This window comes from Prorops nasuta, unplaced genomic scaffold (genome assembly GCF_024137725.1).
Source record: "Prorops nasuta isolate Cenicafe-Biocafe unplaced genomic scaffold, Cenicafe_Pnas_1.2 PNAS00007, whole genome shotgun sequence".
NCBI lineage: Eukaryota > Metazoa > Arthropoda > Insecta > Hymenoptera > Bethylidae > Prorops > Prorops nasuta.
This window is the reverse complement of record NW_027116804.1, coordinates 6,998,766-7,019,486: the sequence shown is the minus strand read 5'-3', so window position 1 is coordinate 7,019,486 and position 20,721 is coordinate 6,998,766. Positions and strand designations below refer to the sequence as shown.

Sequence of the window (20,721 nt, the reverse complement as noted above, 5' to 3'; positions counted from 1 at the left end):
TCGAGGAACATTCTCAAATTTTTTCAGAATTTTTTGAGACAATTTTTGATTTTCCGGGAAACTTGTGAAATGGAATTTTCAAAAATGTCTCCAAAAATTCTGAAAAAATTTTAGGATGTTTCTCGACTGCTTCTAAGACATTTTTGTTCTTATGAATTTTTTTCTAAAGTCCATAGATTTCGAGAAAAAAATTGATAAATTTGAAAAAATAAAAATTCGTTTCGGCCGATGTTTTGAAAACCTATTGGTAAAAAAACGTTCTGTCTACGAAAACTCGGAAAAAATTTTACAATATTGCTCGAATGATTCTAACTTATTTTCATTCTTTTTTCAAAGACTTATAGATTCCGACAAAAATTTCATCCTTTATTTCCATTTCATTTCGGCAGATAAGCGTAATTTTTGGTCTCATGTATTCATGAATATTCGTCTTTTTTTGTTCTCTTCTTTCGTATTTTTGTACGTACGGATGAGTGATAAATAAACGAAATCATTAATTTCATACATTATGTCGCGGAAACGTGTAAGATCTTCTGAATGTGAATCAGATTCTTCAGATAGTGATTCAGAACGCAACGTATTGATTCCGGATCCTGACTATTCAGGTTCCGATGATTCTGGTTCCGATTTTGATTCAGATTGCGAACATGAAATACCCAATATCACTTACAATAAAGCTCGTGCAAATTATTCTGAAAAACAAGATAAACTTGAAAAAGGTCATGAATTCACTTGGATTGAGGGTGAAAAGTTACACCCTGATTCTTGTGAAGATGAAGTATTATTGTCCGAATCGCAAAAAAAGAAAATACGTAGGAGCGAACCTTTTCAATTGTTTGAAACCTTTTTTTCTATTGAAATGAAAAAATATATTATTGATGCGTGTAAAGACAATGGTTATGATCTGAAATTGAAAGATCTTGATACTTTTATTGGAATAGTTATTTTTTCTACATTCAATCCCAGAAAATCACAGAGAGATTACTGGTCATCTGATCCGTATTTATCTAATGAAGTAGTTTCTTCTGCAATGTCTCGCCAACAATTTGAAATCACAAAATCTAAATTGAAGTTTTCAAAAAACAAAGACAAAGATTCAAATGATCGAGGATGGCGCGTTCGTTCTCTACTGAAACTTTTTCAAAATAACATCATGAAATTCGGAATATGGAGAACTGCTCTATCCGTTGATGAGATGATGGCCAAATCCTATGCAAAAACTGTTTTGAAACAATTTATTCGAGGAAAACCGATAAGATTTGGTTTGAAATTTTGGGGCTTGTGTACTTCGGACGGCTATCTACTGAATTTGGATCTTTATTGCGGCAAGAATTCTCAAATTGGAGATAAGTTATCTAAATGTGCTTTAGGTTCACGAGTAGTATTATATTTATTACAACCATTTTTTCAAATAATAAGTTATAACAAAATTTCTCAATTTCATCTGTACTTTGACAACTTCTTCACGAACATGGATTTGGTATTACATTTGAAGAAATTGCGTTTGAAATGCACTGGTACTATCAGAGATAATCGAGTCAAAGAAAAAAATGTGCTTGATAAGAAAGCTCCAAGAGGGACATATGTGGTGAAGCACGACGTAAACAGTGGCATAAATTTCATTACTATCATGGATTCGAAGCCCGTCTCAATAGCTTCAACTGCAGCAGGTGTCAATCCTCTATCTATTTCAAAAAGATACAGTGCAGAGACTAAATCTAAAATTGAAATACCTTTTCCGCAAGCTTTTCACCTATATAACAAATTCATGGGAGGTGTTGACCTGCATGACGGACATTGCAATGACATACTCCCAAGTATACGATCAAAAAAATGAACATGGGTAGTTTTTATGAGACTTATACAGGCGTCTATTACTAATTCTCTTGTAATTTTCAATGCTGCTAACGATGGAAAGAAAAAAGTTGGAATAAAAGAGTTCACTATTTCGATTGCCAAATACTACTTACAAAAAGTAGTCGCAAAAGTAAAGCACATGGACGATCTAATAGTGACAAATTGAGGATTTGTTCGAATGGAAACTGTCCAATAAGAACAAGAATTTTCTGCAAAACATGTAATTTAAATATTTGCAATAAATGTTGGCTAAAAAAGCACACCTAAAAGTATGAATAAGTGAGAGGCAAGGGGACTCACGGAAAACAAGCACCCCGAGACGTGAGAGGCAAGGGGACTCACGGGTAAAAAGCACCCCAAAGGAGACAGAATTTTACCACGTCCACGCCGTAGTCTCTGGGTAACGCTAAGAGTAAAAAAATCTTCCTAAAATTTGCACAGAAATCGTTTTTTACCAATAGGTTTTTAGAACATAGCGGCCGAAACGAATTTTTATTTTTTCAAATTTATCAATTTTTTTCTCGAAATCTATGGACTTTAGAAAAAAATTCATAAGAACAAAAATGTCTTAGAAGCAGTCGAGAAACATTCTCAAATTTTTTCAGAATTTTTGGAGACATTTTTGAAAATTCCATTTCACAAGTTTCCCGGAAAATCAAAAATTGTCTCAAAAAATTCTGAAAAAATTTGAGAATGTTCCTCGAGCGATTCTAAGGCATTTTTGTTTTTATGAATTTTTTTCTAAAGACCATAGATTTCGAGAAAAAAGTTGATGAAGATTGAAAAAAAAAAATTCGTTTTTTCCTCCATTTTGTAAAGAAGCGATGGTTCAAGGTCAACAAAAAAATTCCCTATTAAACTTCAACTCCCATGATCACCTTTGATCACGGTCGCAAGGTGATATCTTCACCGTAACACTTCGAAAAAAAATCCTAAAAATTTTTTTTTTCGAAAATTTAGGTGTTTTTTATGTTTCAGTCGAGCATATCTCTTTTCCTGTGAGTTTTATCATGATTCTGGCAACGGATTCTGAAAGAGCATGCAATTTTACATCAGAATATGTGGTTCAAGAATTTTTTCAACGCCAATTACATAGGAAAAAATCACTTTGAAAACGTGCAAGAAATTTTGACATTTTGGACGTTAATGGGTTAATTTCAATGTTTTGGAAGGGGTAATTTTCTTTTCTTTCTTGCAATGCATTTCCATTGTGATTGACCTATAGGTTTATAACACAATAGAATGAAATATCAATACGGGGATTATTCAGAGGGTATAGTGCATCCTTTTTGATTAAGAAAGAATGTACTCCTAAGTGTTATCAAATGTAACTTTATATTTAACAAATGAACGACAAAGACTTTCTCTCGACGAGATTTCTTCAGAGGCTTCATTCAGTCCTCGAACATTCATCAGTGCGGATATTACAATAGTAAATTAAAAAAAAAAAAAAAAAAAATGGAAAGTGAACGGTGTTTAGTGACAATAAATCCAGTAGAGGAGGAGGATAAAAATCCAGCAGAATCGATGTCTGATTACATTAAGAGAATTAACGATTCTCATAATCGTTATTTCGAAGAATATGAAGCTATGCTTCAACATAATATGCACATGAAATATAAGTACTTATTTTATTTTCTTTTAAAAGAAAAAACCCACCCATCTATACAGATTGTTTATGTCGTAATACATGACATAATTATAATGTCAATAAATAGAATCATGAAAGAATTTTACGACATACATATTTTTGAAAACTGTTAACAATCCCACTATTTGACCAATTGTTTTTTTATTCAAAACGAAGAATAACGAAAAAAAAATTTAATTTTTTCCTTTTATTTTTTACCAGCCATTGATTTAGAGGAGGAAGAAGGGGAGAGAGAGGAAAAAGAAGAAGAGGAAAGGGAGGAGGAGGAGGAGGAAGAAGGAGAGGAGGTGATTTTTGTAAGTATACTTGCTTTGAAAAAAAAAAAAAATAAAAAAAATAACAAAATGTTTTCAAATATGTCCCAGGTGAAAAATAGTAGCACACAAACGGAGCCTATTTTCGCAAGAACAGAGGCTACGCAAATGGAGCCTGAGATAGATGTAACACCACATCATTGGTGTACTAATTGTAAAAAGTATGGTCACCTACATATTAATTGTCCACTTCCAGAGTGGTGTTCAATCTGCAAAACATACATTCATCATGCTATAGAATGTATGAAAAACTTTTAAAAAATAAGCATTGTAAATAAAACCAATAAATTTGTATTTCAATAAAGAGAGTTTTTCCCTTACCGTATTCAAAGAATAAAAAACCCTACATTATCATTATGAAGCACTCTATACCTAGTAAGATAATATAAGCTCTCTCTCTCTCTCTCTAAGGCGTCCACTGCTTAACGTAAGAGGGGGGGAGGTTACATGTGTACCCCACACCATTCTCTCTTTCTCTCTTTCTCTTTCTCTTTCTCTCTTTCTCTTTCTCTCTTTCTCTTCTTCTCTCCTTCTCTCTTTCTCTGCGTCCACTGCTTAACGTAAGAGGGGGGAGGCCACTTGTGTACCCTACGAGTTTAACGTCGGTGGGGAAGCGATAATGCGCACAACCGCGGAGGGGGCAATTCCCCTACTTCCCCTACCCCCGCGGGACCCCGACCCCCTCGCCACCCGGTCATAGAACCCTCTTAGCTACACTACTCCCTTCACTCACTCCTTTCTCTCCCATCACTTCCCATAACTTCTTCCTATCTATCCTGTCGAACGCAGCCCTAAATCTATAAAACATCCTATCAATCCTTCATTCTTACCCGCTATCTCTCTATTAATTATATAGTTCAAAACATATATGTTTTCCATTACCCCCCTTCCTTTCCTGAAACCTGTTTGGCCCTCGCTTATCATTTCCTTTTCCTCCATCTCTTTCTGCATCCTTTCCGCTAACACTCCCGCATATATCTTCGACATCGTGTCCATCACCGTGACTCCTCTATAGTCTTCCAATTTCTTTCCATCTCCTTTCTTTCTTATAGGCACTATCATACCCGTCTCCCACCCCTCCGGCACTCCTTCTCCTCTCCATACTCCGTCACATAACCTCCACACATCTCTTCTCAGTGCTTTTCCTCCATATTTCCATACCTCCCCCTCTATTCCATTCTCTCCTGCTGCCTTCCCTACCTTTATTCTATCTATTTGTTTCTCCACCTCACCCTCCTCTATTCCCCCCTCCCTTCTCTATATTCTCCTTCCCCCTCCTTCCTTCCCATCCTGCTCTCCCTTCTTTCTCCTTCCCCCTAGTTGCTCCCTAAAATATTCGCTCCACTCTCCTATCTCTATCTCTTCTATCCCGCTCACTCCCCTTCCTCTATGCCTCTTTATGATTTCCCATACCTCCTTCTCCGTTTTCGCCGCGTCTATCTCCTTATTCCATATCTCCACCATCCTTTCTTTCTTCCTCCTGCACTTTTCCTTATATTCCCTCTTTCCCTTTACATATTCTTCTTTCCCACCCCCCTCTCACAGCCATTTTCTTAGCATCCTCCTCAATTCCTTCTTGCTCCCCCTGCACTCCTCATTCCACCACCCCTTCTTTCTTCCTTCACTTCCTTTCTCTTCTCTTCTTGCTTCCTCTACCACCTTTTTTATCTCTTCCTGCATCCTTTTCCATCTCTCCCCTATATTCTCATTTCCTTCTTCCTTCCATTCCTCCATTCTCTTCTTATATTTCTCTTTCATTCTTTCTCCCCATCCTCTCGTTGCCTTTACCTCCTCTTTCCTTCGCATCTCCCTCCTCCTCCCTTTTAGACTCACTACCAGCGGTAAGTGATCTGATTCTGTCCTTATTTCCACTTCCATTCTTTTTATTCCCAACATTGTCCTTCTGTCTCCTACTACATAGTCCATCACCGATCTTCCCATGTGCCCCACATACGTGAATTCTCCTTCCCTATCTCCCTGCACCCTTCCATTGATTATCTTCATTCCACTCTCGCCCAACATATTTAACATCCTCTTCCCCTCCGCGTTGACCACCTTGTCCTTTGACTTCCTGCCTTCCTCCTCATCATTCTCCACCCACTCAGCCATTCCTCCCGTCCTCGCGTTCCAGTCTCCTCCTATCAAGCACCTTTTTTCTTGGTCCTTCTCCATCACTCTTCTTATTCCATCCTCCTTACCTCTTAACCCATCTCCTATGTACACCGCCACTATCCTCCATTCCTCTCCTCCTATATCTACTTCTATTTCCATAATTCCTTCCTCCTCGCCTCCTTCTCCCCTCTTTCTTCCTTTCATCCCTTTCCTCACCCCCATCACAATTCCACCTTTCGCCCTTCCTTTCCTTCCCCCCTTCTTTGCCCATTGCGTCCACCAATTAAATCCTTTTGGCACCTTCCTCCTAATTCTTTCCCAGCTCTTTTCCTCTATCCCCGTTTCTACCATGCATACTACGTCTCCTCTTCCTATTCTTCTCCAGAAGTACTCCTCCTTGTTCCCTAATCCTGCCACATTCCAGAATAACACTTCTATTTCCTTCTTTCCTCTCTCCGCCGTCCTTCTTTTATATCCTTCCTCCGGCTTCTTCCCTTCGTCCTTCTCTCCCTCTCCTTCTACATCCTCTCTTTCACTCTTTTCTCCTTCTTCCCACTCCCGACCCTTTCTCACCTCTACCTTCCTCCTATCCCTTCTCCTCCTATCCCCACAAAATCCTCATCACTTCCTTCTTCCGTCTTCAGCCTCTTCCCTTCCCTATTCCAGAGCCCTCCCTTCTCCTCATCCCATTTCCACTCTTCATTCTCTCTCTACCATCATGTATCCCACATTCACCTTCTTCCCTTTCCTCTTTTCCTCCCCTGCCACCGTCCTTACTCTCAACATCACCCTTCTCTCTTCCCATGTTAGATCCTCCTCTATCCTCTCCCTCCTTCCTCTCAGCTCCTACTTCCCCTCCATTACCTTTCTCTTCACCTCCTTATCTTTCAATTTCACCTCCACCCCCTTTCTTCCTCCCTTCCCTACACCTCCTATCCTTCTCACCCCTAGAACAGCATCCTCCACTCCTATCATCCTCAATATTTTTTCCACCTCCCCCCTTATTTCTTCCTCTCCTTCCCCCGTTCTCTCCAATCCCCATACAATTATATTATTCCTTCTTTCACCTCTCTCTTTCTTTTCCCTTTCCCATTCTAACCTTCTTATTCTCCTCTCTATGCCTCCCTTCTCACCTTCACCTTCGCCTCTCTGTTTTTCTTTTCTCTCCTTCTCCCTCTCTTTCTCCCTGTCTCCTTCTCTTCACTCCATTTCCTCCATTCTTCCTTTCAGGCTTTTTATTTCCTCTTTCCACTCTTTCCTACCTTTTTTTATCTCCTCCTTTACTTCCTCAACCTTCTCTATTATCTCCCTCTTTCCTTCCTCCCATCCATCCATCCTCACCTTTATTCCTTCCAATGCCTTCATCATCCTTTCCATCGGATCCTCCTCTCTTTTCTCCGGCGTCCTCATCACCTTCGCCGTCTTCGAGAACACCCAACTTTCCTCCTCTTTTTCTCCCCCCTCCTCCTCCCTTTCCTTCCTTTTTCCCTTCGTAAACTCCTCCACACTTCCAACGCTTCCACTCCTCATCCTCCCCATTCCACCTCCCCAACCTCTCAACTTTCCTATTTTTAGCTTTTCTACCCCCTTTCCCCCTCTAGCTTCCTCACTTCCTTCCCTGGGACCTTTTTTCCTTCCATCCCCTTCACCTCTTCCTACTTTCTCCATTGCCTACTTTATTTATCCTCCCTATCTTATCGACCTTATCTCTCTTTCCTCCCACACGGTGTCACTACTCTCCTCTCCCTCTACTTTCTTTTCTGTCGCACCTGCTTTTCCCGCTCTCTTCGCCTAACCTCAAAATTCCCTCTTTCTTCGCCTTTTCCCACTTCCTTCTATATCCCCGCTTTACTCGCTTAACTCTCCTTTCCTCCCTTTCTATTCCCTATATCTATTTCTCTATTTGTTTTCTTTTTCCCCTTTCCACCAACCTTTAAATCCCCGCTTATCCTTTCTCCACTTTTACACACATGCCACTCCACTGTACACCGGAAACGGAAGTCAAAATAAGTAATGTAATTTTACTTATATTTCAATATATGATTCTCAAGCTTATTTGGTGCATGATTTTAATAGAGAGTCTTATGTTTAGAGAAATTAATACTTACTTTTAACGTTGCCTATGTACATAATACGTATTGATCTATATGTACTGTGACGAGGCATTGTATTCGGCACAGAAAAATTCGAATATTGTTTGTTACACACTAGTTACGGTAAAGGGGAGGGTGAGGCGCCACCTACCTGTACTCGCGATAATTGCTCGTATTATGCTAAATCGCGGGTCGATAGCTTATCTATTCGCGCATGTGCCGATCTGATCATCTTGCGTGCTGTGGTCGCCTGAGATACACCAAATTTGGGTCCCATCTGGTTAAGACGTGTGTGCAGTCTTTATTTTCTTTTCCTAATGTGTTAATTTGTTTCCCGTTTCATATACAGTAAGGGTACTGCCCTGTAGTCAATTTCCTATTTTTAGGAATTGGTGAGTGAATACTACTTTGTAGTAAACAGGAAGTATAGCTTGAATGCAGTGGAAAACCTTGCAGTGGACTTCTTGCATGGACGCATGCAGCAGCATCCCCTCATTGTCATTCGCAAGTAGCTTTTCCTCCCAGGTAAACTTGGTTTTCTCTTGAGAAGAAGCCAAGGCTCCTTACTACCTAATCCGTTGTCTGATCTCGAGTTTCGTCCGGCAAAAATTAGTCGGTTAACGTTCAAATAAATGTTAATTCCTCGACTTGCGGACGACTACTTAATTCGGACGTTTATTCTTTGTTCGGTTGCGTTTTCGGAAGCGGTTTAAGAGCAATAGGTTAATGGACGGGTCGCGAATCGCGTAGGGATCCCCTGTATTCTAGGAATACGTTGTAGGACGGGGTGTAGCCCCTCGTCGGAGAAAGGCGATCCAGAGCCTTCTCGAAGTTTTCCCGACGCAAGCCCGTTCGAATATCCTTGCCCTAGCCGTTTCCCCGTTACTTTAAGTAAAATTTACAAAGCGTCTTGGTCCATGCATGAGAAGAGTCTCCAGCAGGTCAACCGCGAAGGTATATTCAGAGAATTTCCAGCGAACTGGCGCCCAATACCCTATCATCGGAAAATTATAATCGACTAAATTAAGTTAAATGGGAACATCAAACTCATGTATGATTTCACTTTTGTTCGCGGAAATAAAATTGTGGTTTTTATATATTAAAAATTGCAACGAGATTTTATTTAAGATTTCCTGGCCATCAAACCTCAGTGTGTCTTGTCGTCCGTTTCTAGTCCCTGCCCTCCCCTGGCAAACCAAGACCGAATAGAGTTTCGAAAATATTCTTTTTAGGTAATCCCTGAAGTGAAAACACTATTCGAGGCCGAGCCGCGAAAGGAGACGTTACAGTACATATAAATTCATTACAGAACATAATATTTCTGAGGTAAGAATTGTTTTGGTAATAAACGCACGTGCTTTCCCCTAAAGGAAGAAGGAAAACAAAGACGCGACTGAGAGAGAGAGAGAGAGAGGTCCGGTAGCCGCTCCTTATCGCACTCATAATATGCCAATGCTACGAGCGTTGATTATTTATCTTTGTTCTTGGCAATTGGAACAGCTTATGAAAAATATTCAATAAACAATTATTCTTCAATATTTGTTCCATTATGACAGAATAATAATGAATAAAGCTGTCAGTAGATCGTTTATTTATACGGTATTTCAAGTCCGTAAGAAGACTTTCTGTTTATGAGACATCGAAGAAGCCTCGTGGCTCAGGCGGTAAAGTAACCGCGTGGCAATTCGTGGGTCCGGGTTCGATTTCCGCTCCGTGCTTTTCTTTTTTTTTTATGATTAAATTTTTTTTAATGGCCATTGACTCACAAAAATCAATAATAAATTAAAGAAATGCAGATTTTACGGAATTATAACGATTAAATTGTATTTAAAGTAATTATTACATATCACATGCGCATTTCCTTAATTTATTATTGATTATAATAAGTCAATGCTTATAAATATATATGCTGAAAAACATGCATAAAGGCATTGTCCTGCAAATGTAAATAACATCGAAGATTCGTAGATTTTCGGCAAAGCGAAGCGGAAAGATTTTGCCTCGAATCTTCTGCTAGACGCTAACAGCGAGAAAGACAGAGAGGTCCGAGAAAGTATCTCCGCTCTCTCTTTAATCCGAGGATAGCCGAGAGCGAGCGAAGCCAGTCGACACATGTATGGACGCTTCACTTGTGCTCGTGACCATCGAGCAGCGGTAGAAGTGGGGATGGCTCACGCAAACGAGCTTGCATCTGTGGTTGTAAGTGGAGGGGGAAATTCTGTAGATCGACGGTCTACTTTCTGGCAACACTGATTGAATATACATTCTTCTTTAATGCCTGATATATTTGATTCCTGTAAAATGTCAGCTTTATAGTTCTCGCGGTTCCGTAACAAGGTCGAATCTTCTTCAGATAAATGATGGCATTGAATAAATGTTTCTCTACATATTCGGCAGTAGCGACCCGGAGAAAAACTCTTAATGAATCCGCACATATTATATACAGCTGCGGTATCTCCAACGAATAATGCGCAACGAAAATATGCAGTTATTAAAGAGCCATTGTTTGAAAGTTGATTGGGTGATATCCGCAAGGAGGTCTAGGAAGGAAGGCTCCAGGGTGACAAAAACAACGCCCAGAAATCTGGTAAAATCAGTTTATTTGATTTGAAAAAAAATACAAAAGAATGAAAAGTGCTCCAAAGGAGGCTGAGCCGCAAATTGATAATCCACCCAAAGTTACAACTACGAAATCCCAACCCTGTGGTCCCCAGGTCCCCGGACAGGATTCCCCGTACCTGAGACTCCCAGGCAACGAAGATAGAGAGAAAGGAAGACGATTTCTTGGAGCCCTAGAAATCGACGATGGAGCAGAAATGCGTACTAAGAGACTTAGTGGCGTCGCAGGAAGGGAGGAATGGCTAAGCTGCTAATCATACAAAAGTTTGACAGAGTCTAGAGCCTAGACTGACTGAAACGAGCCGCGCTTATCACGGAACTCTTGGGTATTGATATGTACAATAGACCCAAATAATAACAGCGAGAGAGAGTTCTACGCCGTAGGCCACCTATCGTCCTCTGTTGGAGGTAGGATCAAGAGAGACAGAGTGTGAGCGGGAGCGAGACGGCCTGAGAGTCCCAGACCGCTCGTACCTACACTCCGATCTCCAACAAATCCTCCCCCACATTAACGTTCCTGCGTCAATTCAGATGAATCTCGCAGATGTTGGAAATAAACTAAACTTATGTTCTAAAATTTGGAATGGTGAAACACCGTAAATAAAGACCATGGTGGAAAAGAAAAAGAAAAAAAAAGAAACCTTTGAGCGAAGCTCCGAATGTCCACCAATGGTCGCAGACTAACTCATTTCTTAATGATGAGTTTGGCAGTTTTCAGCTCTAACGCTGGAGTCCAACGCAAGAGCAATTTTCCTTGAGGATCCCAAGACTTCCACTGCCGATATTTCAAGACCGCATGCAATGGTATATGGTGTGTGAGCCCGAACGCCAAGACGGTAACGTATTTTGCTGTACGCTCCAGCTCCTTTGCGGTAGAATCATACAGGATTCCATTCTCCCAACTGCTCGCGTATAAAACAGCTAAGTCAATTGCTGGTGCTGGTGTACGAGAAGGTCCCGCTACGGGTTCCATGACCACGTCAGCTGATTCTGGTTCAGGTGGACAAGGCGGATCCAAAATGACCTGCATCCTGGAGTCCTCGTCTTCCTTCGTCGACACAAGCAAATCCGGAAGTTCAAGCAGAGAATCAACACAAGGAGCATCGTCCGAAAAACTCAAGTCACTGAAGGAAAGGTCCAGTACATCGGACGCGTTGGCTTCTTCGCCCCAAACTTCACTTAAGAACATTTCGACGTTGCCGACTAGATTAGGTACCTTGTCACTAGCCATGATTAAGGAGTACTGATTTAATAAGTAAAGCGTCAAGGTGATGAGATGTACGAGTCGGCAGATCAGAAGCCGTTGGGATTGTTTGTCAATATTTGTATTTATGCCGGGATCCTACACAGCTGGGTTAGGCTGCGTTGAATCTGTTTATTCGCTGTTTGAACCACAGCTACTCTTGCTACTGAGTCTGAACCGATTATTAAACGAATAATTCGGCCTAAGTTCCATTTGCAAGGTGGAGCGTTTGGAGTCTTAATTATAACGATGTCACCCTCACGAAAATCGTTATTTTTGATTTGCCATTTTGGACGAGATTGTAATGATTGCAGATATTCGCCTGACCATTTTTGCCAAAAGAGCTCGGTAATCCGAGTGATTGTCTGCCATCGATTTAGAGTAGATTCCTTTAAATCTAGAACGGACATTTCGGGTGGAGCGAGTAAAGAGCGACCAACCAAGAAATGCCCTGGCGTTAGACATTCTAAACTTTCAATGTCATCGCGTAAACGAGAAAGAGGTCTGGAGTTTAGACAGGCTTCAATACGACAAATTAGTGTGGTCATTTCCTCGAACGTAGGAAGAAAAGTCCCAAGAACACGCTTTAGATAATGTTTTACGCTTCGTACCCCGCTCTTCCACAGTCCACCCCAACGAGGAGTGGCCACGGGAATAAATTTCCATTCTATTTCGCGTATAGGTTCAAAATCTATAGATTGCACATGTTTCAGAGAGCCTTGGAATGCAAGTTTCAATTCCTTATTTGCTCCTTGAAAATTTAACCCGTTATCAGAGTAAATCACCGCGGGTTTACCACGACGTGAAGTAAAACGAGCTAGAGCTGCCAAAAATGCATCCGTATCATATTTGGAGACAAGCTCAAGATGGGTGGCACGAGTAGCCATGCATACAATAACAGCTATATAACACTTAACTGATTTCGAGTTTCGGCCTTGATGCAGTTTTACAAGGAAGGGCCCGGCGTAATCAATGCCAGTATGTTCAAACGGATGGCTACGGTTTACTCGAGCAGTAGGCAAAGATCCCATGAATTGTGTTCCTAGCTTGGCACGCTGACGAACGCAAGTGACACACCTATGTATTATGCTTTTCGCAGCGTTTCGTGCATTGATCACCCAATACTTTTGCCGCAATACTGTTAACGTAAGCTGTAGGCCACCGTGCAAGGTCGTGATATGTATATGTCGAATGAGCAGCTCGGTTAAATAATTAGTTGGCAAAATAATGGGATGCTTTTGGTTGTCTGACAAGAATGAGTGTTGCAGACGCCCACCTACTCGTAGAATTCCTTGCGCATCTAAAAATGGTGCAAGAGAAAGTAATCGAGAACTTGACGGAACTGACTTTTTGCCTTGCAACGTCAATATATCGTTTAAGAAAGCAGCAGCTTGAATTATTTTCACAACACGCAGTGTTGCAGTGTGTAGCTCGAGAGCTGACAAGTGAGCGTGTTGACAAACATTTTTTCTACGCGCTCGATCTATAAATCGCAACACGTAGCTAACAACACGGATTAGTTTTGTCCACGACGAATAGTTATGAAGAAATGACGGTAAATCGCGTGTGACATGATTTGTATATATCGAGGAGGTCTTTATTTCCTCGTTGGTTTCAAACATTAAAGGAGAATTTTCCGATGACGTTTCCCGAATTATAGAGGGTCCTTCCCACCAAAGCGTACAATGTATTAATTGGCTTGGATTAATCCCTCGCGAGTTGAGATCTGCAGGATTGGACTTAGTATTGACATAAGACCAATGAGCCTCTGGTAGACTTGACTGTATATATTCGACTCGGTTGGCTACAAAAACTTTCCATTTTGACGAATGTTGTGCAATCCAAGTCAGCACGATTTGTGAATCAGAAAAACAAAAAATGTCATGCACTGAACGCTTAAGTGATGACTTGATATGAAGCATCAGTTTAGTCAAATAAGCAGCGGCGACTAGTTCAAGACGAGCAATGCTAATTGCTTTAAGAGGGGCCGCTTTGGCTTTTGCCATTACGAGGCTGACTGAGGTTTGACTATCACTATTGGTGAATTTGGCATACACCACAGCACTATAGGATACATTTGAAGCATCACAGAACCCATAGAGTTCTAATTTATCTGCTGCACTAAGTTGACCATTCCAGCGCGGGATATTGATTTTTGTTAATTCGCCCATTTGCGAATAATAAGACATCCGTTTGGATTGGATAGGCTCGGGAACCTCGTCATCCCAATTAAGTTTGAGCAACCATGTAGATTGCATTATTTGCTTTAACACAATGGTGAACGGTGAGATCCAGCCTAAAGGATCGTAAATCTTCGCGTTTTCCGAGAGTAACATTCGCTTTGTTAACTTAGTGATGGAAGAAGGCGAGATTATAAACTGAAATGAATCAGAGCTGGTATTCCAAGATATGCCCAGCACTTTGCTAGTTTCGTTAAGATTTTCGCTGTTAAAATTAAGATTAGCGTTACTAGAATCATTAGGAATTTCATGGAGAGCTGTGCTTGCTGAATTGAAGGCCCATTTACTGAGCTCAAATTTACCTTTATCCAACAACTGAACTAATTGAGATTGGATATCGCGTAAATCTGCAAGGTTGTTAGCTCCAAAAAGAATGTCATCGACATAGATTGATTGAAGTAAGATGGACTTCGCGTCTGGGAAGTCATCACCATGTTGATTTGCGAGTTCCTGCACTACCCGTGAAGCTAAAAACGGTGCAGGTCCGGTACCGTATGTGACCGTGTTCAATTGATATGCTTGAGTATTACCAGAATCATCTTTCCAAATTATAGATTGGAATTTTCTGTCTTCCGGACGAATTAGAATTTGGCGGAACATTTTAACAATATCTGTTATACCAACAAAACAAAAATCACGCCAATTCATAAGAATGGCTGTTATATCTTTTTGTAGTTTTGGCCCTACTAAGAGTACGTCGTTGAGTGATAGACCACTCTTAGTTTTAGCGGACGCGTTAAATACGACACGTATTTTCTGCTTTCCATTTTCGAGCTTAAATACTGCGTGATGAGGCAAGTAAACCAAGGAGTCTGTGTCAATCGCGTTTGTTGTGACCTTCTCCATATGTCCTAGCTGCTCGTATTCTCTAATGAATTTAGCATAGCTTTCGGACTGCTCAGGAGATTTGTTAATACGACAGAGAACTCGCTTTAAAGCTGATTCGGCGATGCTGCGAGAGGCTCCCAGTGCCGATTTGGAGAACTCTGTCTTAAAAGGCAATGCAACCTGATAGCGGCCTGATGGTAATTGAGTAACGTTACTCGTGAAAATGTCCTCGCATAATTGATCTTCAGGGGTCAAACTATAGGTGCTAGGAACTTCTTCAATCTCCCAAAAATCTCGAAGTGTTTTATCGAAGTCACAACAATGAAGAACGTTTACTGTGGCAGTATGCATGTGCGACGCAAGTGTACCATACACAACCCAGCCAAATAACGAATCTTTTTCTATCAGTGCACGGTTCGATGAATGAATTATTTGATTCAGTAAAAGCTGAGGGCAATAATCTGCACCAATTAAAATATCAATTGGATTTTTAACAGAAGCATATTCGTCCGCGAGGTCCAGAGAACCTAATTGAGGGAATTCAAGGGGTGAATACGACCGAGGACTATAATTCGTGATTTTTGGTAAAATTAATGCCGTCACCTTGAGTGAGGCCTGATCGTGTTTGACTGACTGTAAGATGAGTTCAGCTTTGCTCGAGACGTTACGTACCGCACCTCCTGTGACTCCGTAAATCGTTGCATTAACTTTGCGGCGTGTAACTCTTAATAACTGGGCTAGATTTTCCGTCATGAACGATGTTTGTGAGCCCGGGTCGACTAAGCCTCTAATCATAATTTGACGGCCATTTGGTGCTGTAGCGCGTGCGAGAAAAGTAGCAAGGAGTGTCGTGCGTTCGTCCATGGCACTCACATGAGCAACAACAGAAGTCGAAGACTGATCAATGGTTTGAAGACTCGTGGGTGAAGCAGCTTGAGATGAATTACGTTGAGGCGTCGGATTAGCTTGTTTCTCAAAATGCAAAGGCGTATGATGTGCCTTGGAACATTTTTTACACCGAGAATTACTTCGGCAAGACGATATCGAATGTCCAGGTCTCAAGCAATTGATACAAAGTGAGTTATTTTGCGCTGCTTTATATCTGGCTTGAGGGTTCAAGGCAATAAAGCTGTTGCATTGATAGAGAGGATGATCCGCGTCGCAATAAAAGCATTTTGGTTTATCCACGATTGCGTTGAGTGATTTCAACGACTTAGGACGAGAAGTTTTATCAGTAGTTTGTTTACTACCTTTGAATTTATTACTAATAGATTCGAGCATATTAATCTGCTCGGTGATGAACTCTAAAATCTGAGTGAAAGAAGGATATTTCAATACACGTCTTATTTCCTTCTCCCATTCCACAGTGATAACTTGATCTAGCTTGTTTGAGAGGATGTGGACCAATATGGCACTCCAACCATCAACTGGATATCCTAATGTCCTCAGCGAGTCTAGCGCAACTATAGTTGTATCGCGTAGTGTTTTCATGGACATGAGATTATCAGCGAAGACTTTCGGAATGAGCGTTAGTTTGCTAAGAAGGTTGGACGTAATAATTCGTTCATTTGTATACCTAGTCACTAATGCATTCCATGCTGTTAAGTAACTATCGTTACTGGCGGCTAAGGATCGAATTACTGAGCTAGCTTCTCCTTGAAGACATGCCTTTAAATAATGAAACTTTTGAACACCTGGTAATGTCGAATTATCGTGAATCATTGATTTGAAAGAGTCATAGAAGGTTGACCACTCAGAATAGTCACCACTAAACTTGGGTAAATCTAACTTAGGAAGTTTCAACGAGGGAGCATGGGTCCGCCCTGCAGTGACAGGAGCGACTTGCTCACCGCTTAAATTCTCGATTTGCTCTAAAATGTATTCTTCCGCAGTCAAATACGCCGTCATAGCTCGCTCATAAGTATTCTGCGTCGTATAATTAAACTGTTGCAAATCCTTTTCCGATAAATGATTAGTGATCGTCACATGATTCGTTTGTATTTTCGCGAGAATTTCCTTGGCACTAGCCAGACGACCATTTAAATAAGGGACGGTAAAATTACCTATACCACGCTTTTTGGTGTTGACCAGTAGCCGTTCAAATTCTGAGCAATAAAGACTAACGTGACCTGCACACATGAGTATTTCCTCCTGCGTTACCATTTTGCCACCAGAGACACTCCCCCAGTCACCTCGAAGAATCACCAATCAAAATTCAACTCAATTGAATATGTACCGGTTATATCCGGCTCGAAGGACCAGAAATTTTTCTGAAAGTTGATTGGGTGATATCCGCAAGGAGGTCTAGGAAGGAAGGCTCCAGGGTGACAAAAACAACGCCCAGAAATCTGGTAAAATCAGTTTATTTGATTTGAAAAAAAATACAAAAGAATGAAAAGTGCTCCAAAGGAGGCTGAGCCGCAAATTGATAATCCACCCAAAGTTACAACTACGAAATCCCAACCCTGTGGTCCCCAGGTCCCCGGACAGGATTCCCCGTACCTGAGACTCCCAGGCAACGAAGATAGAGAGAAAGGAAGACGATTTCTTGGAGCCCAAGAAATCGACGATGGAGCAGAAATGCGTACTAAGAGACTTAGTGGCGTCGCAGGAAGGGAGGAATGGCTAAGCTGCTAATCATACAAAAGTTTGACAGAGTCTAGAACCTAGACTGACTGAAACGAGCCGCGCTTATCACGGAACTCTTGGGTATTGATATGTACAATAGACCCAAATAATAACAGCGAGAGAGAGTTCTACGCCGTAGGCCACCTATCGGCCTCTGTTGGAGGTAGGATCAAGAGAGACAGAGTGTGAGCGGGAGCGAGACGGCCTGAGAGTCCCAGACCGCTCGTACCTACACTCCGATCTCCACCAGCCATCGATATCTAAATCTAATCCATTGCATAAATCATTAATATCGTCTATAATTGGCCCACATATGTCCTTATTACTAAAATTGTTACGATAATTTGTATAAAAAATAGCAACTGTAAGTATATTATTTATCTTTGCGACAAAATGTGGAGGAAGAAAAATGGCGAAGAAATATACATTCCTCCAAGTTGCAATTTTCCTCCACGGCTTCCTAAAGTATTATCGGTATCAAAATAATCATAATACAAAAAAATAGGAAAAATAATGCGATTGTTTGAATTACAATACTTCTTTTTCCATAGTCTACCTTGCATAAAATATGTGTTGGAGATTGGAGTGTCGTTACGAGCGGTCTGGGACTCTTAGGCTGTCTCGCTCCAGCTCACACTGTCTCTCTTTGTCCTACCTCCAACAGAGGTCGATAGGTGGCCCACGGCGCAGAGCTCTCTCTCTCTCGCTGTTATGATTTGGGCCCATTGTACATATAAATGCCCAAGAGTTCCGTGATAAGCGCGACTCGTTTAAATCGGTCTAGACTCTAGACTCGGTAAATTCTTTGGATAAATAGCAGCTTAGTTATTCCTTCCTTCTCTGCGACACCACTAGGACTCCTAGCTGGCACTCCTCCTTCATTGTCGTCATCTTGGTCTCCAGGAGAACGCCATCCTTTTTCTGCTCTAACTTCGTTGCCTCGGAATCTCAGGTGCGAGGTATTCTACCCTGGGACCTGGGGTTTGGCCAAGGTTCGGATTGCCTAGCTTTTAGGTGTCGTTGTGGGTGGTTCTTGCTCTATACTCAGTGAGCGATCTTTATCACATGCACATATACATATTCTGTATTGATCAGAGTAAAATGAACAGATTTTCTACCAGTTATTCTCAGCGTTATTCTGTCTCCTAGAGTTCTCCTATCCTATAGTTATTAGAAGATATCATCTGATCAACTTTCCAACAATATCAGATAATATTACTTTCTGCTTTTCAAAACTGAATATAATATATAATTTGATTAAATAGACTTGGTATTTGCAGGAATTTTTTAAGCGTGTGTTTTATAGGTATTTTTACTCCGTAAACTGTTAATTTTTTTATTTTTACTTCAATTTCAGATATGATCTCTTCTATCACCTTATCCCCTATTTTGTATAGTTCTGGATAGACAAAACCACTATATTGTTTATACATTGTGAAACACAATTGTTCGCTTGAAAAATCTTTTAACGGGTTGCAATTTTTTCTTAAAACATGATATATTTTATCTAAACTGTTACCATCAATGTCACTTCCAAAATCTTGCAAAACATTTTGTTGTAAATGTGGTATTATGCATTAGCGAAAAAATTACCTAGCTTTTCAACCATATCTTGTACAGTATTTCGAGGTATATGTGGGTTGTTATACCAAGACAAAGTTAATTTTATAAGTTCCCTTTTTAAATCAAAATTTTCAATTATTATTTCCAAATTAAATAACAAATATAATAACGGAAAAAATAAAATTTATAATTGTGAAAATGTTTTTAATGTTATCTATAACTATTTTTTAAAAAATATCTTTTATTCAATTACTGAAACTGTTTTTTGCTGTATTGTGGTTAACGTAGATTATTATTCTTGGCATAAATTATATTTATTAATTCAATATATTTTGAATGGCCTTAACAATATCTATAACGACTTTATACATGTTCTTCTCATGTATTTCATACACCAAATATTGCAGGAATTTGGCAAATATACCGCGAAATTTTATGATAATTTTTAAAAAATAATGTGGTACATTTAAAATACACATCCATTGCTTCAGTAACATAATGAACTCGGTTCTTCAAAGTATTGTGAAGTATAACGTAAATAGATGAAATATTTTTTAAAGGGCCACATGTTACGATGCATACATTTCCCTGTCAGTAGTGGTAGCTAGGGGGCTCCTGTGACATGGGAGTGAGGGGGGTGCGGGTGTGCGGGGGGAAGTGTCTTAAGAGCTGGGGTATATTGGGAGATGAGGGGGAGTGCGGGTGTGCGGGGGAAGTGTCTTCTTAAAAGCTAGGGTCCATTGGGATGATGAAGAGGGTACGGGTGTGCGGAGGAAATGCTTTGGCTGTAGGGAGTGAGAGAGAGAGAGAGAGAGAGAGAGAGAGAGAGAGAGAGAGAGAGAGAGAGATCCCTCTCACCCTCTCTTTCTCTCTTAGTCTCTCACCCCTCTCCCATCAGCTTAGGGCCCGGATGGTTAATTATCCTACGGGTCCACTAGTTCCCTAAGGCTTACCCCCTCTCCCATGACACTAGGACCCGGATGGTTAGTTATCCTACGGGTCCACTAGTTCCCTAAGGGTTACCCCTCTCCCATCACCCTAGGGCCCGGATGGTTAGTTATCCTGGCAGTTACCCAGAGAACTTTTTTTGTATTTTAGTTGGTGGAGGAAAAAGTTTCATTTTTCTCCACTAGGTGGCGATCACGAAAATTACTGGGGACAGCTACACCGATAGGGGTCCTGAGCATCTTACGGACTGCCATTTTTTTTTCTTAGACCTGCCCTCGGAGGGTCTTTTCTCCCTCCACATACTTATCTTAGACCCTCCCACTATTTTCCTACTATAGACCCGCCATTTAACTTGATTTCACATTTTCTTAAACCTTGAGCACTAGGTAGATTTTTTTTTCTTTTACACAAGTTAGTAATAATTGAAACAATATGCAAGTTAGCATTGCTATTATTTTAGGACGTCCTACGAACAGTATATTACAGGAAATGATTGAATTGTTTCATTTGAATTTCTTTGAAATAAGTGACCGAGAACCACAAGATATGTTGGATATAGATGGTAAGTTATTATAGATAACCTCATTATACATTTTTTTTAAAATCCTCTAATTTTTTTGTTTTT

The 20,721-nt window shown here is 40.5% G+C and overlaps 3 protein-coding genes across 3 annotated transcripts; all 3 read right to left on the bottom strand.

The window, feature by feature from the left end:
* Window positions 1-5,361: 5,361 nt before the first annotated feature.
* On the bottom strand, window positions 5,362-6,739 carry LOC136775021 (cilia- and flagella-associated protein 251-like). Its single transcript, XM_066729497.1, has 2 exons — window positions 6,649-6,739; window positions 5,362-6,551 (listed from the first exon to the last, which is right to left on the bottom strand). The coding sequence occupies exons 1-2, from the start codon at window positions 6,737-6,739 to the stop codon at window positions 5,362-5,364; spliced, it is 1,281 nt and encodes a 426-aa protein (XP_066585594.1).
* A 41-nt stretch (window positions 6,740-6,780) lies between these two features.
* Window positions 6,781-7,602, bottom strand: LOC136775020 (uncharacterized). Its single transcript, XM_066729496.1, has 2 exons — window positions 7,197-7,602; window positions 6,781-7,127 (listed from the first exon to the last, which is right to left on the bottom strand). Exons 1-2 carry the CDS (start codon window positions 7,600-7,602, stop codon window positions 6,781-6,783), a joined length of 753 nt encoding a protein of 250 aa, XP_066585593.1.
* Window positions 7,603-11,975: 4,373 nt separating this feature from the next.
* Window positions 11,976-17,120, bottom strand: LOC136775019 (uncharacterized). The gene has a single exon (XM_066729495.1). It carries the CDS (start codon window positions 17,118-17,120, stop codon window positions 11,976-11,978), a length of 5,145 nt encoding a protein of 1,714 aa, XP_066585592.1.
* Window positions 17,121-20,721: the final 3,601 nt, after the last annotated feature.

What these genes read in the sequence shown, in the direction of transcription:
- LOC136775019 (XM_066729495.1), bottom strand. Translation starts at nt 17,120, where the DNA reads ATGGTAACGCAGGAGGAAATACTCATGTGTGCAGGTCACGTTAGTCTT.
- LOC136775021 (XM_066729497.1), bottom strand. Translation starts at nt 6,739, where the DNA reads ATGGGAAGAGAGAAGGGTGATGTTGAGAGTAAGGACGGTGGCAGGGGA. An exon ending in TGAATGTGGGATACATGATG is followed by an intron (nt 6,552 to 6,648) that starts GTAGAGAGAGAA and finishes GGAAGTGATGAG; the next exon opens with GATTTTGTGGGGATAGGAGG.
- LOC136775020 (XM_066729496.1), bottom strand. Translation starts at nt 7,602, where the DNA reads ATGGAGAAAGTAGGAAGAGGTGAAGGGGATGGAAGGAAAAAAGGTCCC. An exon ending in AAAGGAGGAGATAAAAAAAG is followed by an intron (nt 7,128 to 7,196) that starts GTAGGAAAGAGT and finishes AGTGAAGAGAAG; the next exon opens with GAGACAGGGAGAAAGAGAGG.